Here is a 25504-nt window from a genome sequence, read left to right as displayed (position 1 = left end):
TCATATCACTGACCATAACAAATTGAACAACTACGACAGGTTCATCGCTCTAGAAGTGGTAAGAACAGTTAGCCGTACATCATTGAGAGAAAGTATGTGGATATATCACAATTTACTAAAGTCGTACGCCGCCCATTTCTAGAGATTAACACGAAATCTGTGTTTGGAACACAATGAAGGTAATAGCAGTGTTTTGAACATCGTGTAAAATGTTCAAAAGATGTATGTATGTACCTCTTGAATTTATTGTGTTCTGTGGACACATACAAGCAAATTATCAAATTATTCGTGCAAATTAAATATTAAGAAATATATTTAAATATTTTCCTACAAGATTAAAAGTAATTCCACAGTATTGGATGTGAGAATTCCATGTAATGTAATTTCGTTTGATGATTTTAGATTCGGTATTTGATATACAAAAAATATGGCCTTAGCTTGTATCTGTTCTACATTTGACAAATCAGCAAATCATGATATTTTTAAGATTAGACCCGGTAATAAAATGACATCGATTCATCTATTAGACATTCAGTGATCGAATAATTTAATTTAATGACGACATAAATTCTATAGGTAAATAACAAAAATGTTTCATTTCTAAATCTTGGAATGGCAAAGGAAATTTGTTGTCATAACAGAAACAAATGTAGGTATTGTTATAAATGCGAACATAGACAATTTACATCATTATGTGTAATCTAATATACTTTTCTACAGTATAGAGCACTAATTTAATATAATTTTGGATGTAACTAGAAGATAGATTTTTTTTTAAACTCTCACGTCATTCATACAGTCGTACAATATTGTACCTTACAATTTTAAGTTTTGATGCAATTTTGTAATTTCATACGTGATGATAATATAGATTGTTCTAGTATCACGCAATATAGTGTTTACTGTCTCTGGAGAAATTTCTAGAGAAAAATCCACATCAGAGACGTTCGTGAACAACGAACGTAGCCTTGAAACTCTTGATACAAGAGTGCAGCATCCTCAGACGAATAGTATTTGGGATAGTAGTCGAAAATAAGCAAGCAAACTCCCCTATCTCTTGCATTGAAACTACTCAATGATATTTTGAGCCAGTATCCGCAATTGCATGTATTTGCCTCCAACTTGCTGGAATTTCGTCGAGTGACCACAGAGTATTTGTGTTTAGACGTTTTTTGTTTGAGTTAAATGAAAAAAATGAAAATGAAAAATGCTTTCCTGGGTAAGCGTATTGGAATATTGTAAGGATGACCCAGTGAATGTAATAAATAAATAAATAATTAAAAAGTCAAATAAATCTGTTGCAGCCGTTGAAGTTTTCATTACTTTCTTTCGAGTTAGATTCTTATAAAAAGAAAGTCACAACACTGGATTATTGAAAGCCTATTACTAAGACTTATCAGACCGGAGAATTTTTATAATACCTACTCTTTTATAATGTTCTTTAGTACAGCTAGTACTCATATAAATATCTTTTCATAAATATTCACCAAAATAAATATTTCTTTTATTTTTTCTTTTTTTTTTATACAACTTTGAATAGTAAACAAGCTGACGGCCCACCTGATGGAAAGTGGTAACCGTCGCCTATAGACATGAGCAGTACCATGGACATAACAGAGTATACTATTTCGCCCGTGATACCCCCCATGCGTTGCCATTCCTGAGGATTATCATTGTTGTATTATTTTAAACATATGCACAACTAGCGATCGGTCCGGCTTCGCACGAATTAATAGAATTTTCAAAAATAATATATAACATATGTTACTCAATAAATCAATTAATCTAATTCCTTTTTGCAAGAAATACTAGTTAATATGATGATAACAGATCTGATGATACAGAAAGATACAAAGAATATGCCGGATTTTAACCCATAGGTGTGCAAAATTTAAACAAAAAGATTGGGGTTATAATTCTTACTAAGTATACTCGGTATTTAAAATTTATACTTTTTGATAATGCAAGTACCTATGGATGAAAGAATTTTTAAAATCTGTTGAATAGTTTTTGAATTTATCCTTCACAAATAAACAAACAATGAAACCTATTTGTGATATTAGTATAGATATATATTATAATACGACCAACAGAAAATAATACAAGAAAATTCCTATTACTTTAAAATAGGGTAGAAGCAGTATAAGAAGTAAATGAAGTCATTATTTCAGCTATATATGTAGTGTCCATTGCTGTACATAGATCTATTTGATCACGTATCTTTAATAATGATTTATGAGTTACGAATTTTAATTATCACTGCTTAACATCTAGTATTCTTTGTTTCAGACGGCGATATTCACAGTGATACTGCTGCCTTTTAGAGTAATAGTAATATGTTATCTGATAGTCAACGCCTGGATCCTTGCATATATCGGCCTTTATGGCCTCAGTGAGGAAGACTTGAGAAGAAAACCTATGACCGGATGGAGAAGGTGTGTCTAAACTATGTAAAGTACAATAAGTTTTTAAATGAATTCTATGTTTTATATTTTTATTCAATTAGGAATATGAAAAAGTTTTAATGTTCAGCGACGAAGGAAGACAGTTTAAGGCAATGAAGTTACTTTATTATAGATGAACTGTCGTGACTTACTTTAAAGTTGTCGATTGCAAACTATTACTGTTTTATATTGTGCTCATAGTTGTCTGAAATATTATTATTATAATTATATTAAGACCTAAAAAAAAGCAGAAAGTGATATCAAATAGAAAACAATGCTATCATTCTCGATTGTTTTGAAGCTGATAACAGTATATGTTTTGGTCAATGACAACGGATACCTTAATTTATAATGACAATGCTAAAAATTACATATTTTGAGACTGCATAATTAGGAAATGGTTCAAGGCGCGTTTTAAACAATCGTTAAACATACCGTGAAGGTTTCTGTCTAGTGCATTGAATTTGGTTGCAACGGTCTTAATTTTTTTTTTTTGCTTTAATAGCGTTCAAAGTCATATACTTTATTAGAGCTAGGTATTTCATAATAACACAATTTCATTATTTTCAATTACAAAATTAAGTATTTTGTTAAAGCTATTGCTAAATAAGTATAGTAAAAAAATCGTTGGATTCTTTAAACCTTATGAAAAACATTGTGTGTAAAAACACAGTTGAGATATTTTTTTATTACTATTATATCAGTCGAGAAATGCCCACTGCTGAATATAGAACCCCTAATTGTGGGAGCCCTATTAAGGATTTTGTCAGTTGTTGCCACGCTTGGTAAGCGGGTTGACAACCGCAGTTAGACTTTGACAATGTTTTAAGAGGGATGCTGTTACCCATTCCGGTTGAGACATAAACGTGATATAATTCTGATGAATGATGATATATATATATATATATATATATATATATATATATATATATGTGTGTATTATTATAATATTACATAACTATATTTTCATTTCTTTAACGTAAATGACAATATCTTTTTCGTTAAAGTGAATGCATATATATAACTAGGTAGGAACATAAAATTTCTCTTTAATGAACTGGAAAGTAACTAAGTGAAAAAAAAAACTGCAGCAGTTAATGCATTTAGACTTTCATTGCAAATACGTGTCTGATGCGTTCTAAATGTAGAGCGATGGTTGACAGTTCCACGTTGGCCTTGATGACACTACAACGTTCTTGAGGTCATATTCTATTATGAAGCTGTGTAACGTCAATTCAATAGTTTTGCTATTAGAAGATTAATGTTAGAATGTTGGCATGAGTCTGGATACATGACATTGGTCGAAACAAAAATAAAAGAAAATTATACTGATATTTTGCAACGCTAATGTTACTTCATTACCGGTATTGTTGGAAAGTATCGGTTTTTGGACAATGCATGTATCAAGGTTTATGTTTTTATTTTGTTTTTTTTTTTTTTTTACTATAGATTATATTTCTTTTCACGCATTGTTAAGATATATTTAGAATTTATAAATCATTAATTTATCCTCTTGACAAAGAAACGGTGTAGGGAGAGGTACATAGGTATATAAATTTCTAAGTACCTATTTCTATGGCAAGTAGCTAGGTATTTACGTAATTCTTATTATAAATATGAAAGCGAGTTTGTTGTTATGAAATTTGCTATATGTATACATAGTATTTGTTATGAAGTTATTGCTTTATTTTAAATCAATTATATCTAGGTATTTCGGTCACGCGGTAAATACAAAAAAACAAATCGCTTGTTTTTTATTGATTTTTTATTTTTTACGTCGTAATCATCGCCCCTACCATCATCATCATTATTATCATTATCACATTAGCCGTTAACTGTCCACTGATGAACATGACCTCCCCCATAAAGTTGTTATTGCCAGTAGTTGTTTACCAGAGGGAGACTTTGTACAAAAGTTGATTGCATGGGCCTGGTCCCATTTTTTCAACCGTGATTGGTTTGCATAGAAATGATGGGTGAATTTACAGGGTACAGAGGAATAACATCTGCCCGCGCTAACATGGGAAACGGTATGTTCATGGCGGGCGACGGTTACCACTTTCCATCAGGTGGGCCGTCAGCTTGAAGGGTGATAGATGGGTGAGAATGAAAACATACGTTGGCGGAGCACCAGTGAAGGGTGATAGATGAAAATGAAAACAGGCCAGTTAGCCCATCATGATGAATTCATCAGGAATTAATCATGATAGTTTCCAGGAGGAACCGCGAGGAGGTCGACCTGGTTGGGTATATTGCTAGCAACGGGATTCTCAGTCTCCATCACTAACAATCCCTTTCCCCCCTGGCAGGCGGGTTGGCAATCACAGTTAGGTTTTGGTGAAGTTTTAACAGGGACGGTGCAGTCCATCTCTCGACCGTTTAGTACGTCATATCTTCACCTATTTCGAACCGGTTTCGATAACTATTTTTGTAATCGATAGGCCGTCGTACTCTCGTTTTAGACCCATACTTTTTTATGGTTAAAATTTGGATGGTAATCCCGCCTGCGCTATCGGTTTACTCTGCAGAGGCGCTAGTGAGAGATGATGGGTGAGGATGAAAACAGGCCAGTTGGCCCATCGTGATGATTTATTAATAATTGAAACCACGATTGCCGTGTGGTCCCGGCATAGAATAGGTCATTTCTTCCTTTCCCGCGGGTATCGTAAGAAGGGACTAAGGGAACTTAATGGTCATGGAACAGTAGCGTCTGTCTTAAAAAATCACCAAATCCTATCTGCAGTTGCCAAGCTGCTTGCCAAGCGTGGCAACTGTTGAAAATAATAAGCTCAGTTGGATGAATAATAAAAATGTCTATATTATGTGAAGTTTAGAAGAGAATAGCTAACTGTCATAAATTATTATATTGTTATATTTTTGTATTTAATATTTTGATTATAGAACATTAATAAAAACGACTATAGAGTTTTTACAACATATCCTCCCGTAATCAAAATATATATATAACAAAAATATTACTTAACAAAAATACTGGTACAAAAATAACAAGATAAAAGGTTACCCAATGCCCATATTCGTCATACATCGTAAATGCTTAACATGACCTAAAGGTTTTGTCAACTACTGGCATGGGGTGTGCCTTATGGTGGAGGCCTTTGTTCAGGAATGGACAGTTAACGGCTGATATGATGATGAACCACGATGATTTCTAGGGGATCCGTGTGGAGGTCGACCTGAGTACATTGCTAACAATGGAGCTGTCAGATACTGTTACTAACAGTCCCCTCCCACCCATTAGTTCCATAATAAGCTTGCCTCAGTTTTGTTTCTTTTTCACGCAGCAATTTGATAAATTAAAATTATTAATAATATATTAATTATAAAGTAAATGAATGATTTAGTCAGATTGTTTATGCAACAACAGGTACCAAGCCGAGTCACCAAATTAAAATGTCTTTGCGTTGACTTGTTTTTATTAATTAGATAAGTAATATTAAGTATTTACGTTACCTACTTACTTTACGATTAAAATATATATGTACTTATCTGGCTAACTTTATCACTCAAGTAACTGGGTAGTGTCACTTTAATTGTTTATATTAATTTTATATTCACCGTGTGATACCGGCATAGAATAGGCCACCCCTTCCTTTCGCGCGGGTTTCGTAAGAGGCGATTAAGGGAGGGCGAGGGATGGGCAGCAGCGTTCCTCTTAAAATAACTCTAAAGCCTAATTGCGGTTGCCAATTCGCTTGCTAAGCTTGGCAATTACTGGCAAAACCCCCAAGGGAGAGGCTTATGTCCAGCAGTGGATATTTTTCCCGCGACTTGGTCCGCGTGGTCGGAATATGATGATTGTCTGAGATAAAACAAACTTATGTCCCTCTCTATCTATGATAGTGACGTGTATACTAAAGTGTATATCTTCCCTCACTCGTACAGAGTAAACCGTAAGCGCAGGCGAAGTTACCTTTGCATTATCAGCCAATAAAAAAAATATTTTTTTTATGCGACTTACAATGGCAAACAAGCTGACGGCCCACCTGTTTGAAAGTGGTAACCGTCGCCTATAAACATGAGCAGTACCATGTACATAACAGAGTATGGTGTTTCGCCCATGATATTGCCATTCCTGAGGACTCAGGTGTTTTTTCTCTGTACCCAGTAAATTCATTGCCATATCCGGTTCTTCAAATCGAAACACAGCCATGCAAACATAACTGCTTCACGGTTGAAACACGAATGGGACAGAGGTGTCCACGCAAACGACTTTTGTACAAAGTCTTTCTCTGGTAAAATATGAAGTATGCTATTAATTTGATTAGATTAAGTTGTTAAGGCGCCAAAACTTTCACGTTTATTAAATCAGTAAGGATAAGAATTGTTATATAGCTATGTTATTTAATACATATTTATGATTTCGTATATTAAATTATCTTGTACGTACTGTCAGTTTGTATATTTCCTTGGTGTTACTGGAAAGATGGCAAAGAGAAGTGAATTCGAATCCTATGGGCTCGAGCTGTAGGAAGGAAAATTTTGTGCTTGAAATAATTAAAGATTTTCAAATACTATGGTTGTTGTTGAAATATATTATCAAATAAGTACGTAAGTCATTTTTCTCCATGTAATTTTATGCAATTGAGGTGTTTCATGAATCTATTTTGCCCTACTTTTTCTCGTCAATTCATTTATTTACTCTATGGTCAACCTAATTAGATAAAATGATTGGTACAAAATGTAATGTTAATTAATTAATTTTAATATGTTTATTTTTTTTTTTACCATGAATGTGGCAAATAAACATACTGCCCGTCTGACGGTGAACGGTCACTGTATTTAAATGGCTACATTTTTTTTTTTAAATATATATTACATTTTTAGATTAATCTTTTCACTGTTTAGTCTTCATGCAGTGGCAACTTTATATTTTATTTGTTTTTTTTTTAATTATTTATATTTGACTATGACAACTGTACTTATTTTTAGTCTCCCCCCATTTCTCCTTAACACTTTTATCCATACCGTAGGTGGCGGATATCACCAACAAAATGCATTCCCAAAGTGGGTTGACGTCAGGCAGACGGCTGCTCTGAAAACTAAAAGCTAAAACGTTGCGTAATATGGATAAAAATATATTACGCCGACCCCATAATTTATATATTTGGTATAAGGGTAGACAGTTGACTATGACAAATAATTTTAAAATATTGTAAACTTTTATTCTATATTTAAAAATAATTTTAATTCTAGAATATAATATGGAAAAAGGGCGGGAACGGCGAACGTTTAGTTTAAATTGAAGAGCTGTAGTTTGACTAAACATAATAAATACATGATGGGACAGTGCGTATTTGTTTGTCATGATTATGGCATGCTTTGAATATAACTTCTAGAAAAATAATAATTTTCGATCTACGAGCTTCTTATACATGACGCTGGTAGAAATGATCGTAAAAAATGGATACCGATTGCTACTGAGGAAAAGAAGAAAAAAAATTGTTTTAGTTTATTACAATTTATTAATGTAATATGCGCTAAATAAATGGAAAAAAATAAACACACAAACACCGGTTCTTCGTCGGCATTACATATTTTATTGTTACTAAGCCATTACCTTAATGAGATGAGCTTTATTATCATTTGTTTTTCTGCTAACGGTACCTACCGGTAGTTATGACGTAGTGAAGTGTCAGTGTCGATAAACTAGAAATAGCCGGTTATTCTTAGTAAGATACTTAGAATAGCCGGCTATTTCTAGCCGGTATAGTAAAAATGTAACTAGGCGATGTCTAGACGTGGGAGATATTGAAAAAATTGATCTGAGGATCTTAATAAGAGCAGTAGAATATAGAACAATAATTTTAGTAATAAAAAAGTCTAATTCAATACGCTTTCTAGGAACTGTATATTTTATTGGTATCTCTACGTTATATTTATTTATTTACTATTTCCTTATTGCACCATATATATAAAATATTACTTTTAAAGAAGGTGTAATTATTTGACGCAAGAAACATATATAATAAAAATAGCACACATGGTTAGCTAGAAATATAGCTATAAATGATAAAAAAAAAAAAAAGTTTTTATCTGCAGTCGTTATTGATATTGCAAGATTATGTTAAACTCACACAATTTGTATTTTTCCAATATGAACATTGCTAGGTGTAGTGAAACACAACTTGCTAGCTCAATACTGTTTATTGTATATCGAAGGTACTAATATAAAAACCTCATCTTTCCTACCCACATAATTATACTACATCTTTCCCCTTATGACATATAACATTATATATATGTATTTATAAATAGTAAGTAAGTATAAAGGTAAAAATATAACAAATATCTGTTCGAATTTAGTATATAAGTGTAAACTAATATAATAAGTATAATTTACAACATTAACAAAAACCTATATATATATGTACTCACTACATTAATGTTAATACAATAATACTATTTATCTACCTATTCATCATGAAACTAATTACAAATTAAAAGAATAACAGTATCAACACAAAATTAATTTAAAACACTGTTTGTTTAATTTGATAGTTTTTAGTCGGTTTAATAATAAATATACATAATATTATGTATATTTACTTTAACAATTTATTTACTATATGGAGAACATAGCTACCATATTGGAATACATAATTTGTGATTACATTTAATTTGCATTAAAACCTGTTTTTTTTTTCCTAATAGTTACAAATTGCGCATCGTTAGTGCTGGGTAATTCGTATGTACGTATATGATTAGATATGCCTGTCTGTATGGCGTTTTCTTTTGCACAAGTACTCGCCTCTGCGTCACAGCCTGTGGTGCTGGATGCAGGAGTCCCTGGCCTTTCTACTGTTTTATTTGTACCTGTGACTGTAGCTTGTGCTCCCTCATTACCTTTGCGCCGCCTGCAAACTATATGACGACGATTACGTCTAAATATACGTCCAGTCTCGTCTTCTAAAATGTACGACCTTGGCTCCTTTGCTTGTTGCACCACCTTCATTAAACGACGTTGACCGCCATCATTAATGACCACCTTATCATTTTGATCCAAGCTGGGGTAGACTTTGTGTTTTGCTTGTCTATCATAGATGGATTTTTGTCTTGTCTGTTTGTTTAATAACTTATCATAATTAAGCTTGTTGTCCACTTTGTCAGCTAATAACGGCTCGTAAATCGGTAGACGGGTATTTAAACGTCTTCCCATCAAAATTTGTGCAGGCGAATCCACACCATCCCTAGGTGTAGATCTTAAATTTAATAAACTTAAATGGAAATCATGTCCCGAATCTTCACATTTTTTTAGCATATTTTTTACGGTACGTATCGTGCGCTCGCTTTTCCCGTTAGATTGTGCATATAACGGAGATGAAGTAACATGCTCAATCTCCCAATTGAAAAGAAATTGTTTAAATTGTTTTGAAGTGTACGCCGGTCCGTTGTCTGTTATTAACATTTTTGGTATACCATATCTACAAAATTGCTCTTTCATTGCTCCAATAACACATGAGCTTCCAATTGAATTTATTCTATTAACTTCTACATAATTTGAAAAATAATCCACTAATATAAGGTAATATTTTTTTTTATATTCAAAGATATCCGACTCTAACTTATTCCACGGTAAATTTGGAATTGAATGCGGTATCATCGGTTCTCGGATCGGCCGCGGTGCATGCAGCGCACACGCGGCACAACTGCGTACGACACTCTCTACGTCACGCGACATGCCCGGCCAAAACATCACCTCCCGTGCGCGCCGTTTGCACCGGTCTATGCCTAAATGTCCTTCATGGACACGACGCAACATATCCTCCCGCAAGGTACTCGGAATGTATAACCGATTATCTTTAAGGATCAGGTTTTCTACATATTGTAAAGTATCCCTATAAGACCACAATAGACGTACTTCTGGATTCACGTTGTGTCTACTTCGAGGCCATCCATTACTAATATAATTTATTAATATTTGCGCTACTCTGTCATTTTTTAATTGCTCTTTTATTAAATCCAGTTTTTTATCACTGTATTGTAAATGCTCTAACATAAAACAGGTTTGTGCTTCTAATTCTTCATTGATCCGTTCATGCATCAGTATAGGTAATGGGGCGCGCGACAAAGTGTCCGCTATGTACATGAATTTGCCGGGCGTATAAACCACTTTGAAGTCATAACTTTGGATGCGTAGCATCATACGTTGCAGTCGCGCCGGCACAGCTGAGAGCGATTTTTTAAATATAGATTCTAGTGGTTTATGATCCGTCTGTATTGTTACATCGTTTCTACCGAATATGTACTGATGAAAACGTTCGCAAGCAAAGACAATCGCCAGCATTTCTTTTTCTATTTGCGCATAACGACGTTGTGTATCGGTAAGTGTAAGGGAAGCGAACTCGACCGGCCGCCCTGCCTGTAACACCACGCCGCCTAGTGCCTCCGCGCTCGCGTCCACTGATACCACTATAGGTAGTCGGTTCGAATACAGTGCGAGGACGGGAGCTGATGTAATAAGACATTTTAATTTATTTACAGCATTAGTATGCTCGGGTCCCCATACCCATTCCACATCTTTTTTTAGAAGCGCTCGTAACACTACTACATTTTCGGAATCGTTTGGAATAAATTTAGAAAGATAGTTTACCATACCTAGAAACCTTTCTAGGCCCTTTCTGTCTTTAGGTATTGGCATATCGACTACGGCTTTGACCTTAGCACTGTCGGGCCGCATGCCTCGTTCATCAAAAACATGTCCCAAATATGTAACCTCTTTTACATTAAATTTACATTTTTCTTTATTAAAACGAATGCCTATCTCTTTGGCTCTCTGGAGTAGCTTTTCTAATCTAGCATCATGTTCCTGTTTACTTGATCCCCAAACTACAATGTCATCGATAAATGATTCAGTACCTTCTATATCCTCAAGGTACTGTCTCATTAAACCATGAAACATTTCCGGCGCACAATTAATTCCATAGGGAAGTCTTAAAAATTGATACCTACCATAAGGGGTGCTGAAGGTACAGAGGTCAGCACTAGCCTCGTCCAGTTCCAGCATCCAAAAACCACAGCGTGCGTCCAACACGCTGAAGTGCGTGGCGCCGCGCAGGCGCGCGGCCACCTCCGTCACTGTCGGTAGCGAATAGTGTGCGCGCTGCACCGCCCTGTTCAGGTCACGCGGATCTAAGCATATACGGATATCACCATTTTTTTTAGCAGCTATAACGATGGCATTCACCCATTCAGTAGGGTAACTCACCTTCCTGACAACTCCTAACTTTTCCATTCTTTTTAATTCTGTGTACAATTTATCTCTCATACCTAGAGGGATCCTACGTGTTGGACAGATAACGGGGGCAACACTTTTATTCACAACAATTTTGTGTTTGCCCGGTAGTTTGCCGAGACCGTGAAATAAATCCGAGTAGTTGTCAATATTTAAGGTATTTACTCTTTGGATCGCTCCTATTTGTAAACATGCATTCAATCCAAGAATGTTTTGACACTTCATATCTGCTATAACAAATTTTAAATTATGTACTTTATTTCTAAAACTAATTTTTAAATTGCAACTTCCAATGACAGGAACCGAGTTTCCCGTGTAGGACAACACTTTTTTATTGTATGGCATAAGACTATTCGGATTTATTCCTAATCGGTCAAAATCTATCTTTGTTAACACATTTAACATTGCCCCTGTGTCTAATTTAAAATTGATACGTTTACCACTAAAGTCTATTATTTCTATCCATTCCTTGGGTAAATATTTTTTACTTTTACCCATATTTACCATATTTATGTATAACACATCCTCACTAGAATCCGACAACGAAGTACTCACGGTATGCACTCTTTTGCCAAGCACTCTATTTGAACACACTCGAGTAAAATGACCTTGACCGTTGCACACGAAACACGTAGACCTAAACGCTGAGCACCGTTGCGCCCCCTCACAGTAGGTATTTCCACAACGCCTACAAGGAGTGTCGCGTTGCTCACGCGGTAGGCGCTGCTCGCTGCGCCCGCCGCGGCGGCCGCGCTGGCGTCGCCGGCCACCGCTCGGGCCCGCGCCGCCGCCTCGGGGCGCGCCGTCACCGTACACTGCATCCACATGAGTACCCGACGACGTCGCCTCCTCTATCTGTCTACGCTCCTCTCTAGACATCTCGGCCGCTTCACAAATTTGCACCGCTTTCGCGAGGGTCAAGTCCTCCGCCCGTAGTAATCTATCACGCACGACGTTATCCAATATTCCACAAACTATTCTATCTCTCAGTAAACCGTCCACTAGGTGTTCGAATTCACACCCTTGACTCAGTAATTTTAATGCCGTCACATACTGATTAATTGTTTCCCCAGCGACTTGATTTCTTGTAAAAAATTTAAACCTTAGAGATGTAACATTCACTTTCGTTCCGAAGTGGGTATCAAATTATTTTTTCAAACACTCAATGTCATCGGGATTTTCCTCTTTTGAATACGAAAACGTAGAATAGACTTCATAGCCCTCTGCTCCAATGAGATTCACTAGCAAGCTCGCCTGTACCTCTTTAGATTCTTTATTGACGCCTGACGCTTTTAAAAACATGGCAAACTGTTGCCACCATTTCCGCCACGTTTCTGCTCGGACGGCAGGATTACCATCCACACGTAATTCTGAAGGAGGACGCGCGTGTTCCATTTTCCAGATATAACAATATGTCTACGGACACTGAACTTGACTTTCTTCACACCGGTTTTTAATTATAATACTGTAAACGCATTTATTTGATCGGACCGCTGCCACCATGTAGTGAAACACAACTTGCTAGCTCAATACTGTTTATTGTATATCGAAGGTACTAATATAAAAACCTCATCTTTCCTACCCACATAATTATACTACACTAGATAATTGTTATTTCCTGTATAGGAGAATTGTAGAAAAAAAAACGTGCCCAAATTGAGATAATTTCAAATAATTTGTTTCTGCGATATATACTTGACACGATCAACAAAAATATACTCTAACGGAGTTTACTGAAGGTATTATTTCGTTTGTTTGTTAGGTTTCGATATTACTACGACTCATAGTGTTCGAATTTAGAACGGAGTATCGTGTGTTAAAAAGTAACAGTGTAGATATTTATTAAAGATTCTTCGCTTCGAGCGGTGTAGAGACCAACTCTGCAGTGCTCGAAGCGAAACGGTGATCAATCATTGATCATTAATCCCATACAATTTTTCGAAATGATTAACGTTAAAAGCTGATAAATATGTTGACAAGCCGAGTATGACCGTTATGTACGGTACGTACAATCTATTGATGTATACAGCTAGAAAGTGAGTGAGAGTCACAAGTGTTTGTCAACAGTTCTTATAGTCGCGGAATTGACCCACATCCGCGCATCGATAGACCGCAATACTGTTGCCTAGTGATCGTTTAGATCGATTATTAAACGTTGATTCGATTGGGAACCTGAATAATCGAATAATTGAATATATAATTGATCTTATATAATTAACAGTTAATCTATATAAATGAAATATATTGCTCAATGTATGTAAGCGCATCACTTTAGAAAGGCACCTGTATGGGTAATTTTTTTTTATTATATTTATAAATCCAAGGACAAGGTTTGTGATAAAAAAATACCTTTAAAAATCAAAGTGAAAATTTTGGATTATAAATCTCTATATGAAAAAGGAAGTGAAACAGTGAGACATTACTCATCTTCAGGAACAGCTTGGACGTGCAGCTAGTTCTAATTGACAAAGATACTGTCAATTAAATGTTATAATCGATTATTAGTAATGAATGAATATAATGGTTTTAAACTAGCTTTCAATATAATTGATTGGCCATCGATAGTGTCGCATTGATTATTAGATTAAAATCGATTCAATCGCATTAAATGTTGTATTACCGATTAAATCGATAGACCAATCACAATATAAATTATTTTGGATGATTATTTTGATAAATCGATGTCTAGGCAACACTAGACCGCATCACAATCGTATCAAGGTCTTTTTTTAATATAATTGTTTTTTTCTTGTTGTGTAAAATAACTCTGCTGCGGTTATATTTGTGATGGGTACCAATACCAAGTCACAATCTAGAAATTAGTGTAAAATAAATTAAATTACTTTTCCCAAAGAGCTCCTATAGTCGAAATTTTACCAGAGGGGACTTTGTACAAAAGTAGTTTGCTTGGCCACCTCTGTCCCATTCGTGTTTCTACTGTGTAGCAGTTTGTTTGCATTGCTGTGTTTTGTGAATTGTGAATTTACAGGGTACAGAGGAATAACTCCTGAGTCCTCAGGAATGGCAACGCATGGGGAGAAACAGTATACTTTGTTATGTCGATGGTACTGCTCACACTGTCTATAGGCGACGTTTATCACTTTCCATCAGGTGGGCCGTCAGCTTGTTTGCCATTCTAAGTGGCATAAAAAAATCCTCACAGCCTTATTAAATTAAAAATTATAAATGTGAAAGTCGGCTTATTTATTACTTCTTGGCTGTTTATGACTCAACTATTTGCTACATGTAGTATTATTTATATATATATATATTTATATATATATATATATATATATATATATATATATATATATATATATATATATATATATATATATATATATATATATATATATATATAAGCCAGCGGAACGGAAACTTTTCTTTTCTTTTTCTAACGGAAAAATCTAGATGGCATCTAGTAGCAAATATAAACTGCATTTTTTCGAATTAACTTCGATTATCAACGGAATAGTAGGTTTACTTATTTAGTACAATAATTAGTATTTCTCGATCACGGCATCGGTTTAAAATTGGCGTGGTAATCTCGTAACACAACCAAACTTGAAAAAGTTCAAACAAATCGAGAATGTTCTAGATTCTTTTTATGGAAGTATATTAATTAAAGACTATTATAATAGCTCGTTAGTAGTTGTATTTTCGAACGTGATTTCGAATTATGAACCAGTCAATGGATGTCTACTTAGTAACCGGTTTGCAACTACCGGTTGTCTAATAGAGCTGCCTATACATTTTACGTCTCCCATGAATATGGGTTTTGCTAATATTCTTTGTTCTCCTTTAGTGATCTGTCCGGTTCTAGAGTATAGGCACACGGGTATGCGATCCCAGCTTTCCTAACCACAGCAGTTTCTGACTAATATCCCCTCCGTAACTACAGTGACCCCATTCCCTTCCCACAGAAATCCTTCATTACTTTTTTACCAACTTCCTTTACTTACTCTTAACGTCCTCCTTTTTCCTCGATTCTTTCCTTCATACTGTAGGTAACGAATACCACCAATAAATGCATACCCAAGGAGGGTTGTTTTTTTTAAAAGATGATGATGGAATGGTATCCCCGATACTATCCCCGATTCTGCGCTATCGGTATACACTGACGGGGCGGTTGAATTTAGGTACGCGATCGGTTGTGAAACTAAAAGCTAAAACCTGGAGTTACGTGGAAAAAATATATTATGCCGTCAGCTTGTTTGCTATTCTAAGTTGTATAAAATAAAAGAGAAAGGTAGATGGCGCAAATCAGACACAGTAAATGCATAAAAGGAATCAGACACAATGCAAAAAATTCTAAATATAAAAATAAGATTACATAACCTAAATAAACATACATATATAATAAAATAATAATACATAAACATACATATATAATATAAATAATAATACATAAACATACATATATATAATATAAATAATAATACATAAACATAAAATATGCTAAATAGATCAAAAACTCAAATAATTAGGACAAGGATAAGAAGACGATGGTGATGATTGTGAGGGTTGAGGGACAGATTTAAAAATGAAGATATGTAGATTCGAAGATTCGAACCCACAATTGTTGTTATATGTAGAGGTAGAAGTAGGTCGAGGAGTTATAACAAAGGAACATAGCTTTTATGTGTCCTTACAAACTTTACACTTTATACTGTCTAGAAGTATACTTTAACTTTATAAAGATATGCCAATACTGAGTTTGAAACGCCTTCTCAACTAAGTCTGTCAACGTGAACGAAGAAATTGGAACGATTTCAAATAAAATTCAAACATGTATTTACATAATATGCGTTCTTAATTGTGACAAAAGTCTTTTTTTGTATACAACTTAGAATGGCAAACATGGAGCTGACGGTCCACCTGATGAGAGCTTTGAGTTTTTCCAAAAAGTGGTAACCGTCGCCTATAGACATGAGCAGTACTATGGGCATAACAGAGTATACTGTTTCGCCCATAATACCCCTCATGCGTTGCCGCTCCTGAGGACTCAGGTGTTATTCCTCTGTTCCCAGTAAATTCACGCCATATCCCACCCATAAAACCGAAACATAGCTATGCAAACACAACTGCTTCACGGTTGAAACATGAATGGGACAGAGGTACTCAAGCCATTGACTTTTGTACAAAGTCTCCCTCTGGTGAAAGTCTAAAAAAGTAACTCTGATAAAGTCTTACCTATCTATCAGTGAAAGTTTGATATTTTCTCGTGAATATAAACTATTTTTTGGGCAACTTTAAAAGCAATATCATTATCAAAATAAATAAATAAATAAATCATTATTCCTTTCGTATAAGGGGGGTTTGCCAGTAGTTATCACGCTTGGTAGGTATCATGGACGAAACAGTATACTCTGTTATGTCAATGGTACTGCTCATGTCTATAGGCGACGGTTACCACTTTCCATCAGGTGGGCTGTCAGCTTGTTTGCCATTCTAAGTTGTATAAAAAAAATAGGTTTTTAGTGATGTTTTAAGAGGGACGCTGTCAATGTCTCGACCATTAAGTTCCCTGTCGCCTCTTACAACACCCAGGGGTGGCCCATTCTATGCCGGGACCACATGGCAAGCAACATATGAAGTGAATATTCTTTTAAGTGGTACACTATTTATGTTTACTCCGTTCTATTGGTATGTAGAGTGTTACATTCACCGTAGTCTACAATCGACAAATGCCTTTGAACTCCATCTTAGATTATTTGGCTGGCGAATATTTTATATTATTTATTTTTTCTATTAGTTTTATTTACGATGTGCGCTCTTTTTTTTATTCGTATTACTCCCTCTCTGGCCGCCTTAAGCCGCGTCCAGACGCAACATTTGTAATGTAACGCTTGTCCCGCGATGATTAGCCGAGAAGCCCAAGTTGTATTTTATGACAAAAAAGTATTTTTTCGTGCTATTTTAGAATTAGATTAAAAGCGTAAAGAGCTAGACCTTGAGTTGTAGACATCATATTGTATTTTTTATTGGATAAAAATGGAATGGTAACCCCGCTTGCGCTAACGGATACGCTGGCAGGGCACCAGTGAATGGTGATCGATGAGGATGAAATCAGGCTAGTTAGCCCATCATGATGAATTCATCTGTAATTAATCATGATAATTTCCCGGGAGAACCACAAGGAGGTCGACCTGGTTGGGTATAGCAATATATGTAATGGGATTCTCAGTGTCCATTATTAACAATCCCTTTCCCCCCCACATCAATATTGTATTTCATGATAATCATATTGATCGGTGTTGTTTATGTCTGTAGGCCATGCAACGGTCACCATTTTTCCTCAAATAGGCTGTCAGTTTATTTAGCATTTGAAATTATAGATATAAGATGTAGGTTTAGACTTAAATCATTATCCGTAAGGATTGTTTTTATAATTATTTTTTAACACAATTTAAATATAGTCTAACTTCAGTTTCATATAACCTAGAAATGTATGTATAATTAAATAGTAAATTGAACATAGCATTTCTTGAATACCAAATCTGGATTTCAACTTGGCATACCTTAATCCATTACGAATAATCTTGTATATGATAAAAATGTTATAAATTCTTTAGAGTATTTTATGCCAGCGACTTTGAAATTGTTGGCAGAAGGTGAACGTTAATAGCAAATTTAATCATCAGGGAATCGCTGGCGACTTAAAATTTATGTATGGATGTGAAAATTATGAGCGACTTAAAGTCGCTGCTGTATGGACTCTACGTTAACGCACGCGTTTGAACGCGGCTTTACTACGTAACACAACGCAGACACAACGTTGTTTAGACTGAAACATAGTTTAAAATTTATTAGTAAAGGAAAATAAATGGATTAGCGTTCTAATTTAATACATTTTAACCTTAACGAGTTTTTGTGTACATTTAAGAATTCTGTGAAGTGTTGTCGGTACGTACGAGACCTATGTTTATGTTTTTTTCTAGATGTGAAGAAACACTCACAGTAAAAATATAATACAAAATATTTGTATTATATTTGTACTGTGCTTTTTTTTCTGCGAAATTCGATATTTATATAATAATAAATATCGATATGGCGTGAATTTACTGGGTACAGAGGAATAACACCTGAGTCCTCAGGAATGGCAACGCACGGGGGGTATCATGGGCGAAACAGTATACTCTGCTATGTCCATGGTACTGCTCATGTCTATAGGCGATGGTAACCACTTTCCATCAGGTGGGCCGTCAGCTTGTTTGCCATTAGAAGTTGTATAAAAAAAAATATTGTGTCTGATCAAAGCGTAACAGAAAAATAATAAGATTAAAAAAAAAAAGGGAGGAATAAGATATTAAAGATAAATTACAACTAAGTCTCTCTCTATTAGGGGAGGATATAGCCTAGTCTATTGAAATAGAACTATGAAAAGACGATCAGCAGTCGTTGAAATTATCACTGAAACATCTATTAAATAAAAAATGTAATTAATCGAAACATTTAGTAAAGTAATTGATTTTTTATTTGAACTATATTGCCTATCAGCAGAACGGGGACCTTGACTTCACGACACAGGGAGTCCTACTGTGAAGTCTTCGTAATACTAAATGTATAATTGTTACATGTGTTTTTGGTTTCAATAAATATTATTATATAAAATATTATAATATTATGGATATCTGTAAAAAGTTTAGAATAAAAATTCGTTTGTTTACATTTTGATTAAGCTGTACTGAAATAAATTACTTATTACTAAATTGGTTGGCCGCTTATATAGAGAGATTTAAAAAAAAGCGCCGTCTTAAGGTGTTTTAACGCGCATGTGACACTTCTAGTGTTGCAAGTGTCCATAGTTACGATAAGCAAAAAATAAATTAATAAGTATTTTAGTATTTTATATTATCTCAAATATAATAGTTCAATAACATATAAATGGGGGTACTCTTTTATTGGCTTTGCTATCTATGTAACACTTAAGTAACTCATAATTGCATTTTTATAAGCTGTCGATTACCTAAACAAATAAATAAATAATCTTTTACAATTAGAATGGTTGTATTAAAAATGTTATGGTATTTGTTTTGTATGTATGTATATATATATATATATATATATATATATATATATATATATATATATATATATATATATATATATATATATATATATATATATATATATATATATTGCCATAGACTTGTGTCTATTAGATGAAGCCATTTAATGTGCTCTATTTTGAAATAAAAAAAATATTAAAAAAAACTGTTTACTATTTACGCAAGCCCTTAACATGTTTTTTCGACCGGCAGCAAACTCCGCTTCTCCATCCTGTCGCTAATGCGTCTCGTGGTGGTTGCTGCTGGTTTCCACCGCGTCAGGGTGCTAGGCAAGCGCCATCTGCCGGCCAACTCGCGGGACGCGCCCGTGGTGGTCATGGCGCCCCACTCCAGCTTCTTCGACGCCATCGCCATAGTCTGTCTCGGGGCACCGAGTGTGGTAGCCAAAGCGGACACCGCGAGGCTCCCATTCATTGGACGTAGGTCGTAGTTAGGTGCAAGCATTTGTTAATAATTCAATTTTGGAGAATACATATTCAAGTCTTTTTCGAAAACATGTCATGAATTCTCTCAACGCACCACACCAAGGTATCTTGGGTACGCTACCTATGAAATGTAGCCAGTATTGGCAACATTTCTTTACATAGTATATTCATTCTCTGCGCAAAGTAACTACCAGCTCTTGGGTGAAAGGAATATTTACTTCACGGAATGAGGTGCACCGATCAATTTTGTTCCACTAAACTTATTTATAGTTGCCCAAAAAAACCAAAAATATAGAGGACTGAATGATGGTGAAATCGAAAACACCACTTTTATTTTTATACATTTGCTAATTAAAAAAAAAAAAAACAAAACAGTAAATAAAATTAATAAAAAAAAACAACACATTTTTCTTATAAATGCGGCGATTTGTAAGGATAGACAGATAGATGGATGCTTGTTACACTTTCATGCCAAAACCAAAGAACAAATTAAAATAAAATTTGGTACACAGGTAGGTTATATACTAACTTAGCACATAGGATATTTTATAGACTAATTCACGTTTAAATATCCACTGCTGAACATAAGCTTTCCCCTAGGGGGATTTTACCAGTAGTTGCCATGCTTGGCAAGTGAATTGGCAACGGCAGTTAGACTTTGGAGATGTTTTAAGAGGGACGCTGTTTCCCATCCCTAGCCTTCCCTTAGTCGCCTCTTACGACACCCCCAGAAAAGGAAGGGGTGACCTATTCTATGCCAGGACCACACGGGAATATTACATTACAATGAATAAATTAAAAGATATAATATGTCGCGATTGAAACACATTTTCCTTAAAACCAATTGTTTAAGACGAGAAGTTGTCAAGCATGTTACTATTTATATATTTTCTTGAACCTACGTAGGATTTTTTTTATAACACAAAGGGCAAACGAGCATACGGCTCACCTGATGGTAAGTGACTACCGCCGCTCATGATCACCCGTAACATCAAAGGCATTGCAGGTGTGCTTCCGGTCTTTTAAAAAGGAATATGCTTATTTCTTGAAGGTTACGATGTCGTATCGGTTTGGAAATACTGCTGCTGGAAGTTGATTCAAAGATTTGAAATAGATTGGTAACAACCAAACTTTATGATTGAGAGTAAAATTATGAATAGCTTCTATATATCATGATAGAATCGAATAAATTTTGAACGGACTTAATTTATTTTTAAATTTAGAATTCTAGTTTTTGAGACGTTCTAAACGTTTCACCATCGTACAACCCGCCATAAACTAAAATTTCATCCCAACCATCTGGACGAGTGGCGGTCCTCCACTGTGCGTTTTTCAAAGCACTTTCTCCCACGCACAACCACTCTGTGTTGTAAAAAAACTTTTTTTAATATTATAGTTTTTTTTGTCACTGTTTTTCAAATAGGGAATTTAGCTTAAAGAAAAAAAAAAACCAACCATTTTAAAAGCTAGAATAGGTTTAACGTTTGAAGTGTTTATTAAGGTCTTTATTAAAATAAAAGTCATGGCCGTAATTTTTTATTTCTGTCTTAAATACCTCTTCATTGTATACCTTTAATAGCATTATATAGCATAAGAAATAAAAAAAAAAAATATAGGTAATAGATAGTACAATAAGGCGGTCTTATTTCTAAAATCAATCTTTTCAAGACGACCTTGTCTGAAATATTTAGTAGCTCGTTTTAATGTATTAAATACGAGAGGCGCGTTTTTTCCAATCGCCAAGTGAAATCATTAATTTATGGAACCGTAATACATGTAAATATACCTAAATTATAGAATTCATGTCTATAGGCATATTACCATTTTTATTTAGGTGGATCATCTTGTTTGGCATACCAAATTTATTGAAAAAATATAGAGTTGCGAAGTTAAATCAGTATAAAACAGAAGTATGAAGTGGACTTAATGTAATAGTACTATATAACGGGTTCAAGCGAAACCATTAGTATGTCAACAAATTAAAAGAAGATTCTATCTCTCTCTCTTCGTCCTCTTCATTACTGAAGTTCGTGTCCTTGAAGATTCTATAAGTGAAATTAAATAATTTCCACAAAGAGAAATGGCTTGATAAAGAAACCACAGAGCGTCCAATTACTAAATACTTTATACAACAATCGTCTGCTTGGGTCTGCTTGCTGTTTTGTTTGTGTTTCTGCCATTATACAGTAATGTTTATATGGCTGTGTTTCGGTTTGAAGGATAGGATCAGCCTATAACTGTCCACTGCTGAACATAGGCCTACCCCATAAGAAGGGATTTTCCAGTAGTTGCCACGCTTGATAGGCGGGTTGGAAAATTCAGTTAGGCTTTTGGTAATATTTTAAGAGGGACACTGTTGTCCATCCCTCGACTATTAACTTCTCTTAGTCGTCTCTTACGACTCCCACAGGAAAGAAGGGGTGGTCCATTTTATGGCAGGACATATATGTATAAATAAATAAAACTACCATTCTTCTATGCATTTAATTAAAAAGTATATATGTATGTTATCGTCCTAATATGTGAAATTTCGTTCTAGTATCTAAAATGTGAAAGTTTATGAACCCGTTTGAGATTTTATTACTCAATTACGGTTGTACGGATTGAAATGGAATAAATATCAATCTGTATTTAATAGTTTACTTTTTGGTTTACCACAAGTCACAGGATATAGTTAGGTAATATTATAAATAGTCAACGGTTGCCACTTTGGTATGTCATAATTTTTATTAGATAGGCTCTCAGCTTGTTCGCCATTTTGAGTGTCATAAAAAAAGTGAAAGTATATAGAGATATTTGGTTGTTTATCTAGATTAAAAAGAACGGTTAATTATTTTACGTGTAAACTAGATAGTCAATCGAATTTGAGGAAAATTAACAGATGCTTCGAACATATAAGGAAGATAGTAAGTGTGATAAGTATAGATAAAATTAAAAAAGAGTCTATCAGATGAAGTTTGAAAAATTGATAAGAAATCGCTTGTTTTGGTATGGATAAGTGAAGCGGAGTAATTAAAGAGAATGTTTTAAGAAAACCAATAAGTGTGAATGTGGATGATGATGGAAGTAGAGGAAATCATAAAAAGACAAGGATGGACTGTGTTAAAGATGATATGGCTAGAATAGGGGTGAATGTGGAGATGTCTAAGGATCGAGATGAATGGAAGGGGAAAAGTTTACGTCGACCCCAAATAATTGGGATAAGGTTAGGAAAATGATGAAGAAAGATGGTTGATGTGCATGAGGAATAATGGAAACGATGCACGTGTTTGAAATTGAAGCCAACAATAACTTAATGAATTTTGTGATGTATCATAAATCCAATATAACAGTATTTTCAAGAGGTTGCAAGTTTTTACAGAGACATAACCATAATATTTGTAGTTAGATAAATGACCTCGGACAATAAAACAGTTTGTTTGTGTAAAAATAAAATGTCAATACAAAAAAAAAAGAAGCAAGGGTAATGCGTCAATAGAGGAGGTTGAAGTGACACGAATTTAGTTGGAACAATTATAATATATAGACTGGTTTTTAAGCGAGATTCAGAAGATTCATAATTCCGGTGTATTTTTTAGATATGCTATGCGATTATATTGCCTATTTTGAACTAATAATTTGGCGAGGAGTGAAGATATTTAATTTTTAATAATGTAGTAAGCTTAATAAGCTTCATCATAAAGGTTACCTCCGTATTTGGGCAACTAAAATTTCATCTTAAGATTAAATTCATACAGTATTACAATTAAATACAATATTTTTCGAAATATTATAAACCTATTTATTACAGATTTAAGATTTAAGACATAAGTAATAATTATTCTTCAAAAATTGAATATTAACAAATGCTTACGCGTTGGTGTTACCAGTTTGTCTTTAGTCTGCGTGCTGTAGAGTTTTTATTTGTGTTTTTGTGTTTTTTTTTTGTGCGTTTTAAAGGTCTATTCTAAACGGGCATAGACATTCAAGGTTCAGCTACGCTCCAGCGATTCGCTATAAATTGAACGCCTTGATATTCTAAAAGGACGTTTGTTTTCAGTGATAACATGTTAGAGTCTCTAGTCATAATATAATTTTTATTATTTCAGTGCTAAGAGTTTTTTACAGAACTAGGTCCATATCACTGGCTAGTTAATTAGAATTATTTTGTTTAATTCCTCCACTGTTAATATGTATGACTACCATCATATGAAATTTGACTATTATTACAAGGTAGTATCTGTAGAAGTTCTATGTATATCAATCTCCGACCACTATCTAATCCACGCACATGTTGTAACATGTGTTTCATCTCTAAACGAGGTGTCTTCATGCAATCATCATATCGTAAATTGATCACTGCTGAACATGAGCCTCTCCCATAAGAATTTGTTTTAAATATATTTTATATATTTAAATACTAGTATTCAATTATCTCATTTTAACAACTCAATTACATCCTGCCTTACAGGTATTTTCTCTTAAGAGAAGTATTAATTTTTTATTAGTATGCTTACTTGATACAGCGTTACATTTCGAATTCCCCTTTCCTCCCACTGATTGTTTGACAGTTTTTTTATGACATCTTAGACGTGAGCAGGAGTAATATTGTATCTTTATTCTGTCTTGGCAAAAAGCCATCTGCATGTGTCACCATATGTCTGGGCATAAAAAAAATACAGGACATGGGTTTGAAAAGGATTATTAGTAATGCGATCTAAAATTTTCATTGCTACTAGTGTACCGTATCAGGTCTACTTCCACGCTGTTCCTTGGAAACTATTGCGGTTAATTCTTGTAAAATTCGTCATGATAGACCGACTACTTCATGCTCACCTATTATTTCTCACTGGTCCTCCACTAGTGTATACCGATCTGCAGGTATACCAATACGTGGGGTAACTGTGTTCTTATCACCCATTAAAAATACGGGACATACCATAGATGTAGTATAATGTACTTATCTAGATATATTTCAAAGATGTTTCCTCCCATGAACACTCAGGTTGTGGAATGAGCTCCCTGCCGAGGTTGTCCCAAGAGACTACAGTATGGGGTTCTTTAAAAGGGGGGTAAAGAGGTTTCTTCAGGGTCGGCAACGCACGCGTAATACCTTTGGTATTGCAGATGTTCATAGGTTACGGTAACCACTTACCATCAGGTGGGCCGTATGCTTGTTTGCCACCTCAGTGATATAAAAAAAAACAATATGCAGAAGAAGAGACATTTTTTTTCTTTGGCATTCAGGCAAAAAAGATTAAGAGTCTTGATTCGATCTCAATCTGCTCCGAGTTTAATATTATCCAAGCAAAACGTGAAATAAAACGCGTT

The 25504-nt window shown here is 34.6% G+C and overlaps 1 protein-coding gene across 2 annotated transcripts in view; it reads left to right on the top strand.

The window, feature by feature from the left end:
• The window catches only part of LOC113521483 (lysophosphatidylcholine acyltransferase), a 62577-nt gene that overhangs the window by 4100 nt on the left and 32973 nt on the right, over positions 1-25504 (top strand). Inside the window, exons 2-3 of one of the 2 annotated variants that reach the window (XM_052902978.1) lie at positions 2290-2435; positions 19962-20188. In XM_052902978.1, the coding sequence (XP_052758938.1) occupies positions 2290-2435; positions 19962-20188 (373 nt within the window). The remainder of the gene's footprint in view (positions 1-2289; positions 2436-19961; positions 20189-25504) is intronic. The other variant, XM_052902979.1, reaches the window with a different exon arrangement.

Source organism: Galleria mellonella, unplaced genomic scaffold (genome assembly GCF_026898425.1).
Source record: "Galleria mellonella isolate WM207_F2 unplaced genomic scaffold, CSIRO_AGI_GalMel_v1 utg99, whole genome shotgun sequence".
NCBI lineage: Eukaryota > Metazoa > Arthropoda > Insecta > Lepidoptera > Pyralidae > Galleria > Galleria mellonella.
This window is presented reverse-complemented; position numbering and strand designations above follow the sequence as displayed.